The following is a 10000-nucleotide window of genomic DNA, read 5'->3' on the forward strand; positions in this document are numbered from 1 at the left end:
AAAAATACACCGACATTTCGTTGACGTGTCGTGATTTTGCAACACAAATCATTTATCGGCTACGCCGGCATTTTTATTTTAGAAATCGGAGAAACCGTCTTTTGAATTGTATGTAGCATGCTGTACATTTTTGTAATTTATCCTGCTGTAAACGTTAATTGTACACCAATTATATCCATATTTCTGTAGACTACATACAAAGCCATTTCAGGGCTTCTGTGCAGGACCGTCCTGTATACAGCCATTTCAGAGAGCTGTGTACAGGACGGTCCTGTACTCCTGTATATAGCCACTCCCATAGATATTATGAAGATGATTTCAGGTGTGCGGCAGCTTCCATGTTACGGGTTGAAAACAGTATTTCCGGTCTCGACGTTTTCATAATAAAACCAATGATATTCATTACTAAAAGCACAGCCGAATCATCACAGCGCACAAAACCTGTTCCCGCCGCAGATGGACCGGAAAAGGGGCGGGTCCGCTCAGGGAAACGATAACAACGAAACATGGAGGAACAGAAGTCTGCGTTTAAGTGTGTGTGTGTGTGTGTGTGTGTGTGTGTGTGTGTGTGTGTGTGTGTGTGTGTGTGTGTGTGTGTGTGGTGAAAACACATCAGCCTGCGGTCGCTCTCAGCCTTTCTAATGATTCTGAAGGAACACGCAGTGAAGGCGCGGCACGCTCCTCCTCTCCCCCCCCCCCCCCTGCTCATGAAGTGAAGGAGGTGCTCCTGTTCCTTCCTTAAAGCAGCTGGGCAGCAGATACTGAGTCACAGACAGGAATACAGAGATCAAGGCAGACGCACTCTCCTGTTTTGCCAATCCGGTGGTTAAACATATAGCTCCTCTAAACCCCTGGCCGACATGTCCTTCAAATGAAGTCCGAGTTCGACATTTTAATTAATTCACTACCTTTCCAGCTCCTCGCGCAGCTGACTGTTGCAGGTCTATCCAGGTTCATGGTGCGATGCTTAAGCTTCACACCGAGAGACTGACACGGGATATTCCTTTACCTTCTGTTTTCACTTCACAATAAAGTTAATAGTCACATTATGTTTGATATTATGTTTTATTAACTACACCACTGGTTTTTAACCCGCGCGCCTAGTGGTGAAAGCACGTTATTGAATTTTGTTGTTGAATAAGTTTTATTTGATGAAAACATTTAAATATTAAGAGTAGCCTGCATACACAATTAAAAATATCAAGAAGATGCTGTAGTGATCTCTACAATGAAACAGTTGGTGCAGGACGTCCAAAGATATGAGGAAGTGCAAAACAGACCAACTAGGCTTTATTTAAACATTAAAGAATACTTTAAGTTAAGGGCTTCTTTTGAATAAGAAAAACACGTTGGGGTTATCCACAGATAAATATGAAGTCTGACAAAGTACTTAATGTATATATTGCATAGTTTATTTTGGCACTTGACAATCACCTTCCCTGACTTTGACTCAGGTGGAACTAAAGTCTGATTTAAGATGTTTATATTTCACATTAATCAGAATCTGCAAAGTAACTAAAATAAATGGAGTGGAGTAAAAATACCAGGTTAACCTCTGAACTGTAGTGGAGTAGAACAAAGTAGTACATGCCGCTGTAACAAAAACATTTCCCAACTTGGGATCAATAAAGTATCTTATCTTATCTTAAGATGATCGATGGCTGCTGCCAGATGTGCCTCTGAACCTAAACAAGTGCATGTTTCAGGCTCAAGCTCTTCTGACCTTAGCTGGCATGTGGGTATATTATTTCACCCATTTATTAATTATATGTTTTACATTTGATAACACCACTGTGTTTCGTATCCCCTCGCCTCCAGGGCGTACGCAGTTTAATACTGGCAACTTCTGATTGTGGGAAATACGAAAACGTCTTGTAAAGAGACGAGCCATAGAACATGTTGCGAAACACACAATAGCCAGCATGTGTAGTGTCTGGGGGGGGGGGGGCTGGACCATGGATGTATGGGCTGGACCCGGGGGCTGGACCATGGATGTATGGGCTGGACCCGGGGGCTGGGCCATGGATGTATGGGCTGGACCCAGGGGCTGGGCCATGGATGTATGGGCTGGACCCGGAGGCTGGACCATGGATGTATGGGCTAGACCCGGGGGCTGGGCCATGGATGTATGGGCTGGACCCAGGGGCTGGGCCATGGATGTATGGGCTAGACCCGGGGGCTGGGCCATGGATGTATGGGCTGGACCCAGGGGCTGGGCCATGGATGTATGGGCTGGACCCGGGGGCTGGGCCATGGATGTATGGGCTGGACCCAGGGGCTGGGCCATGGATGTATGGGCTGGACCCAGGGGCTGGGCCATGGATGTATGGGCTGGACCCGTCCAATTCCAGTTTTGGAAAGTCTGCCGTGGTTCCATTCCATTTCAAAGAGCTGTTGACGCTCAGCGTAACCTTGTCGCACTGCCACTCCAACATCCAATCACAGGGCTTGATGACTAATCACAGGGTTTGTAAAGCAAGGCGGATGTTGTAGTCCCAAACGATAGCTGGGGATTCTGGGTAGTGTAGTGTCTAAACTCCAACAAAACTATTTGTTTCTCTGAATCGATGGTTAAAAACACAAAAGCATTGCACACAATTTAAACCAAGGATACGCTGATGTTTGTTAGTGCACGAGTAATGCAGTGTACTCATTTGACAGTGAGGGGAATATCCGGTTTTATTATGAAAACTTCGAGACCGGAAAAACTGTTTTCACCCACGCTAACTTTACACGGAAGCTGCATCACGTTCTCCTGGGCGAGACCTCAGATCATGTTCGTAATATCTATCACACTATAGATCCGACACATCGACTGGACGTGGATTCTAAAAGTACGATATACACTTCTCGCTAGAAATCTAACCCAAAAGCGTTTTAATGCCAAACTATTCTACAATTTAGGATTTTCCAGAGAGGGTTATTTGTGAATAAACGGGAGCATGTTATTTCTTACACGACCACTAGAGGTGCTACACTTTAAAACGTGGCTGTGGGTCGTAATCTAAGCTGCTTAAACAATCGACCTATGTGGTCGTGTTTTGTAGCAGGACAGGCTGTTATGATTACATTCTGCTCACAAGTGATCTAGCCTTTGCACATCTAACGGCAATTCACTCAATGTTGGTTATAAGATAAGCTTTTATCATATTTTGTAGAAAAGTGCGTATTTTGTGATTTATGACAAAATGTGGGAACAGAGCTTTTCAACGACACAATTTGTAAATACGCTGCTTCTCCGGGTTCACTGCGTATTTCTAGACACATTAACACTTTAAAGGTCATTTTGGTTTATTTGAACTTTAGTAAATGTTGGTTCGTTGTAACATAAAGCTTGCATTTGTAAGGTTCAGCGTTTACAACAGGGGTGTCAAACTCAAGGCCCGGGGGCCAAATCCGGCCCGCGACTTCATTTTCTGTGGCCCCGCAAGAGCTTGCAAAGAAAATAATACGTTTATTATACGGTTACATGCCGATTTACAGAAGCACGTTGCCCATAAACTACATGTCCCACAATGCATCTCGTTTTGTGACATGGCACTGAAGAGACTTGCAATTATTTGCCCTGGACTTCTGCTTTCAGACGGAGTTCATTACTAAGTTATTACCCTGTCCGATAATAATCCAATTCAGAGGCAATAATGTAATGTAACACATTATTTTATATAATATATTTATATATTTGTATAGTCTTAAAAGTTACAACCGGCCCTTTGAGTGCAACCATAATGCTGATGTGGCCCGCGATGAAATTGAGTTTGACCCCCCTGGTTTACGAGCTAGTACAAAGTGAGCCTTGGTTTCTCGCAGTACACGGAAACGATGGCTAACATTTAACGAGTTATCATCAGATGTGGATCTCTGTAAACACAGCCGTCCGGGTCCAGAGTCACAGCAACGCATCCTGTGCTTCAGTCGGATAGGGAGGTGTCGAAGTACGGAGTAAAACATCCGATCTGATCTGCAGGCGGACTCTGAACGCTAGAGAGGATGCTCTCTGCAAACATGCACTCTGCTCTGTTTGCCTTCTGGAGTCCTCTCTCTGCCCAAACTCTGCTGCTCAGTCTTCAGAGCATCCTCAGAAGCACACAGAACAGAGCTGTACAGTATTCAGAGCATCCTCAGAAGCACACAGAACAGAGCAGTATTCAGAGCATCCTCAGAAGCACACAGAACAGAGCTGTACAGTATTCAGAGCATCCTCAGAAGCACACAGAACAGAGCTGCACGGTATTCAGAGCATCCTCAGAAGCACACAGAACAGAGCTGCACGGTATTCAGAGCATCCTCAGAAGCACACACAACAGAGCTGTACAGCCTCAGACTCTCAGGAACTTTTATACAAACAATACAACTTCTCAGTAAAACACATTATACACACGTTTATAATCTCTGTGTACTCCCTAGTACCTGTATACTTATGGCGCTTTCCCACTGCAGGCCTCGCTCGGCTTAGTACGGTATTTAGGCCTTGGTAGGCCAGGCTCACTTTATGCTGCGCTTCCATTACAGTTTAGTAGCTGGGGCAGTAACTATAGTAACGCAGTGTAGGCGGAGCCGTGACGTCATCTTCAATGAGAACCACAAAACCAACATCAGCCGTTAGCCGTTAGCTGTTAGCCGTTAGCTATTAGCCGTTAGCCCTCAGAGCTCACAGCTCCTCATCTCTGTTCAGAAACCAGATGGAAGTGAAACCAGTCCAACCCACAGACTGCCTGAGTCATGGAGAACACAGTCTGCTTGATGTCTGTAGGCCGTTGCTGTGAGTGTGGACGGTCGGAGCATATATAACGTTAGCTTAGCCGATCTCCATTCAGGGAACACGCATTGTAAAGGTGTTCCTCTGCCGTCTGTCTGCAGACTCAAAGCATGAACTCATGGTGTTTACTAACCGGTATCAGTGTGTTGTTCCTTCATCATTTAGAAACCATTACAATTACATCACGGTCACATGTGTTCATCTCGTTGGAGTTGCCAGCGATTCTCTCTCTAGTTCGGCACTCAGCCCGACTCAGCTCGACTCAGCCCGACTCAGCTCGACTCAGCCCGACTCAGCCCGACTCAGCTCGACTCAGCTCGACTCAGCTCGACTCAGCCCGACTCAGCTCGACTCAGCCCGACTCAGCCCGACTCAGCCCGACTCAGCCCGACTCAGCCCGACTCAGCTCGACTCAGCTCGACTCAGCCCGACTCAGCCCGACTCAGCTCGACTCAGCCCGACTCAGCCCGGTTGTTGGCCCGGAGAGAACCTCGATTTTGGAGAGCCAGCAGACTGTGAAAAAGTACCCGCTAGCCGGAACTACGCCGAGCGGAAACGCAACCAGAAACGGGCCCGGCACGCTTAAAGTGAGCTGTAGTGGAAATGCACCATAACTGTATACACACTGTATACTCACTACACTACATAAAGTATGGAGGCTCTGAAGCTGATCTGGAGTCAGTCTGAATATGAAGTATGGAGGGTACATGGCTGAATTCAGATCTGAAGCTGATCTGGAGTCAGACTGAATATGAAGTCTGGAGGGTACATGGCTGAATTCAGATCTGAAGGCTGATCTGGAGTCAGTCTGAATATGAAGTATGGAGGGTACATGGCTGAATTCAGATCTGAAGGCTGATCTGGAGTCAGTCTGAGTATGAAGTATGGAGGGTACATGGCTGAATTCAGATCTGAAGCTGATCTGGAGTCAGTCTGAATATGAAGTATGGAGGGTACATGGCTGCATTCAGATCTGAAGCTGATCTGGAGTCAGACTGAATATGAAGTATGGAGGGTACATGGCTGAATTCAGATCTGAAGGCTGATCTGGAGTCAGTCTGAATATGAAGTATGGAGGGTACATGGCTGAATTCAGATCTGAAGCTGATCTGGAGTCAGACTGAATATGAAGTATGGAGGGTACATGGCTGAATTCAGATCTGAAGCTGATCTGGAGTCAGACTGAATATGAAGTATGGAGGGTACATGGCTGAATTCAGATCTGAAGGCTGATCTGGAGTCAGTCTGAATATGAAGTATGGAGGGTACATGGCTGAATTCAGATCTGAAGCTGATCTGGAGTCAGACTGAATATGAAGTATGGAGGGTACATGGCTGAATTCAGATCTGAAGCTGATCTGGAGTCAGTCTGAATATAAAGTATGGAGGGTACATGGCTGAATTCAGATCTGAAGGCTGATCTGGAGTCAGTCTGAATATGAAGTATGGAGGGTACATGGCTGAATTCAGATCTGAAGCTGATCTGGAGTCAGTCTGAATATGAAGTATGGAGGGTACATGGCTGAATTCAGATCTGAAGCTGATCTGGAGTCAGACTGAATATGAAGTATGGAGGGTACATGGCTGAATTCAGATCTGAAGGCTGATCTGGAGTCAGTCTGAATATGAAGTATGGAGGGTGCATGGCTGAATTCAGATCTGAAGCTGATCTGGAGTCAGTCTGAATATGAAGTATGGAGGGTGCATGGCTGAATTCAGATCTGAAGCTGATCTGGAGTCAGTCTGAATATGAAGTATGGAGGGTACATGGCTGAATTCAGATCTGAAGCTGATCTGGAGTCAGACTGAATATGAAGTCTGGAGGGTACATGGCTGAATTCAGATCTGAAGCTGATCTAGAGTCAGTCTGAGTATGAAGTATGGAGGGTACATGGCTGAATTCAGATCTGAAGGCTGATCTGGTGTCAGTCTGAGTATGAAGTATGGAGGGTACATGGCTGAATTCAGATCTGAAGCTGATCTGGAGTCAGTCTGAATATGAAGTATGGAGGGTACATGGCTGAATTCAGATCTGAAGCTGATCTGGAGTCAGTCTGAATATGAAGTATGGAGGGTACATGGCTGAATTCAGATCTGAAGCTGATCTGGAGTCAGTCTGAATATGAAGTATGGAGGGTACATGGCTGAATTCAGATCTGAAGCTGATCTGGAGTCAGTCTGAATATGAAGTATGGAGGGTACATGGCTGAATTCAGATCTGAAGGCTGATCTGGTGTCAGTCTGAGTATGAAGTATGGAGGGTACATGGCTGAATTCAGATCTGAAGCTGATCTGGAGTCAGTCTGAATATGAAGTATGGAGGGTACATGGCTGAATTCAGATCTGAAGCTGATCTGGAGTCAGTCTGAATATGAAGTATGGAGGGTACATGGCTGAATTCAGATCTGAAGCTGATCTGGAGTCAGTCTGAATATGAAGTATGGAGGGTACATGGCTGAATTCAGATCTGAAGCTGATCTGGAGTCAGTCTGAATATGAAGTATGGAGGGTACATGGCTGAATTCAGATCTGAAGCTGATCTGGAGTCAGTCTGAATATGAAGTCTGGAGGGTACATGGCTGAATTCAGATCTGAAGCTGATCTGGAGTCAGTCTGAATATGAAGTCTGGAGGGTACATGGCTGAATTCAGATCTGAAGCTGATCTGGAGTCAGTCTGAATATGAAGTATGGAGGGTACATGGCTGAATTCAGATCTGAAGCTGATCTGGAGTCAGTCTGAATATGAAGTATGGAGGGTACATGGCTGAATTCAGATCTGAAGCTGATCTGGAGTCAGTCTGAAAGCGTCTTGTAGCAGTGTGTGAAAGAAACAGAGAGACACGTTGTTATGGTATTGCTTTTTTATATTTCATGAAATATGCACCCTGTTTTCTTCAAATTCTTATTACAATTCATGGCACTTTTACAGAGTCGAACACTGATGATGGAAGAACATAACATTCATTTAAAACCACGAGGAGCAACGTGAGAAATAACGTGGTTGAACGTTGATCGATATCCATCTGATCGATATCCATCTGATCGATATCCATCTGATCGATATCAATAAACACAAAGACACACAACAATACAAATAATAACAATTATATAAAAGTAATACTGAAGGAGGAGCTGCCTATAGCACAGCAATACTGTTAGAGGGCAGGCACACACACACACACACACACGCACGCACGCACGCACACGCACGCACACACACACACACACACGCACGCGCACGCACGCACACACACACACACACACACACACACACACACACACACACACACACACACACACACACACACACACACACACACACACACACACACACACACACACACACACACACACACACACACACACACACACACACACACACACACCTTAATATATAACATTATTGCATTTCATTATTACTTCATATACGACCCGAGGCATAGTGAGGTCCACCCAGAGAGGATTGTGGGTAGTGATTGTCCTTTGTTAGCAAATGGCTTCTGGTTCCGAAGCGTCCCTTTAATACTGAGAGAAGACACTGCGTGAGCTTTACATCGCACGTGGTGCTCACAAACACCCCACACACCTCCTTTGCGTACTTCTACTGCAACTAACGAGTACTTTTACCAATGTATTTATTACCAATTTATCAATACATGTCCAAATATCTTCACGTTAATTTGAGATGAAGCAGAAGTCTTCAGATTGGAGGCTGGGTACGCAGTGATTATAGTCTACTTCCTGCAGGTCCGCTTCACTGCAGATTACAACAGTATAATATTAAACCAAATGTGAAGAAATACAATGATTCGGCAATAGGAGGCAAATAGAAGTCATTATTCAGAGATCGTCCTGCAGGAAGGTCCTTATATATAATATATTAAATATAATAATATGTTTATGAACACCACGTCAGGTAAAGGGTCCCCAGGTCTTGGTTTGGGAGGAAAGCCTCGTAACACGTCCTTCATGATCGACTTCATCTCCTGTGCCCATGAGCAAGGCACTAACACTGTGAGGCTCAAACACTGAAGGTCCAAATACACACTTCGATTACACGAAACACAAAAAGCATAATAATACAAGCTGGAAGAAAGCGTCACTTGTAACAATGAAAATCAGACTTCCAGGAATTAGTCTGCACCGACGACGCTGCGTGAAAGAGGGGATTCTGGGTATTAAGTCAGATGGGATGTGTTGACCTCGTCTGATTGCAAGAATCCAATCAGACACACACACACACGCTTGCACGCACGCGCACGCACACACACACACACACACACACACACACACACACACACACACACACACACACACACACACACACACACACACACACACACACACACACACACACACACACACACACACACACACACACACACACACACACACACACACACACACACTGGGGGAAAACCCAGCGAGTAACACTGTTCGTACGGAAAGCTTTTCAAAATAAAAGCTTTTCCACCGGCTGATTGTCGATAGGAATGATTGTCGAGTTCCTCCCCTCTCACACACTCTCACACACACCTGTGAGGCCTCAGAGGGGGGGTGTACCTGCGATGAGGAGGCCCAGGAGCAGGAGGAGCACTGGGGGGAGCGGGCAGGAGGGCGCGCCCCCGGAGGAGTACGTGGAGGAGGTGCTGACCTCCGAGGACAGGAAGGCGGACAGAGGGACGTGGGAGATCAGCGTGGGGCTCGCATAGTTAATGAGGGAGTCGATCTTCTCCGCCTCCTTGTTGCACGCCTCGATCTGAAAACACACACACACACACACACACACACACACACACACACACACACACACACACACACACACACACACACACACACACACACACACACACACACACACACACACACACACACACACACACACACACACACTCAGTACAGGGATGTCCTGTTGGTCCCTGAAGGCAGCATCTCATAATAATAAAATGCCATTACGTTGTGATATAACAGATAACAGAATGTATGTCAATGGCTTACTGTTTGAGACTCTGTACGCTTTACATTATATTTAATATTGCATTCCTCACACCCTAAATGTTTATATAATATCCTGCTATATATTTAGTTTACTGTAAATGTGTACTAACACATGTATATGTTCTACTTTTTGAATGCTATTATTTCTATTTGAGATGTTTTGGATTGTTTATTTCTAGTCTTGTAATCTCTCTATTGTCAATGCCTTATACAGATAGATAAGCCCCGCCCCTTTGCCACTA

The 10000-nt window shown here is 45.4% G+C and overlaps 1 protein-coding gene across 1 annotated transcript in view; it reads right to left on the reverse strand.

The window, feature by feature from the left end:
• Positions 1-8242: 8242 nt before the first annotated feature.
• Positions 8243-10000, reverse strand: part of reck (reversion-inducing-cysteine-rich protein with kazal motifs) — a gene marked incomplete at its 5' end in the record, with an annotated part of 50376 nt that continues 48618 nt past the window's right edge. Inside the window, one exon of the mRNA XM_034080135.2 lies at positions 8243-9519. Within this exon, the coding sequence (XP_033936026.1) occupies positions 9307-9519 (213 nt within the window). The remainder of the gene's footprint in view (positions 9520-10000) is intronic.

This window comes from Pseudochaenichthys georgianus, unplaced genomic scaffold (genome assembly GCF_902827115.2).
Source record: "Pseudochaenichthys georgianus unplaced genomic scaffold, fPseGeo1.2 scaffold_901_arrow_ctg1, whole genome shotgun sequence".
Taxonomy (NCBI): Eukaryota; Metazoa; Chordata; class Actinopteri; order Perciformes; family Channichthyidae; genus Pseudochaenichthys; species Pseudochaenichthys georgianus.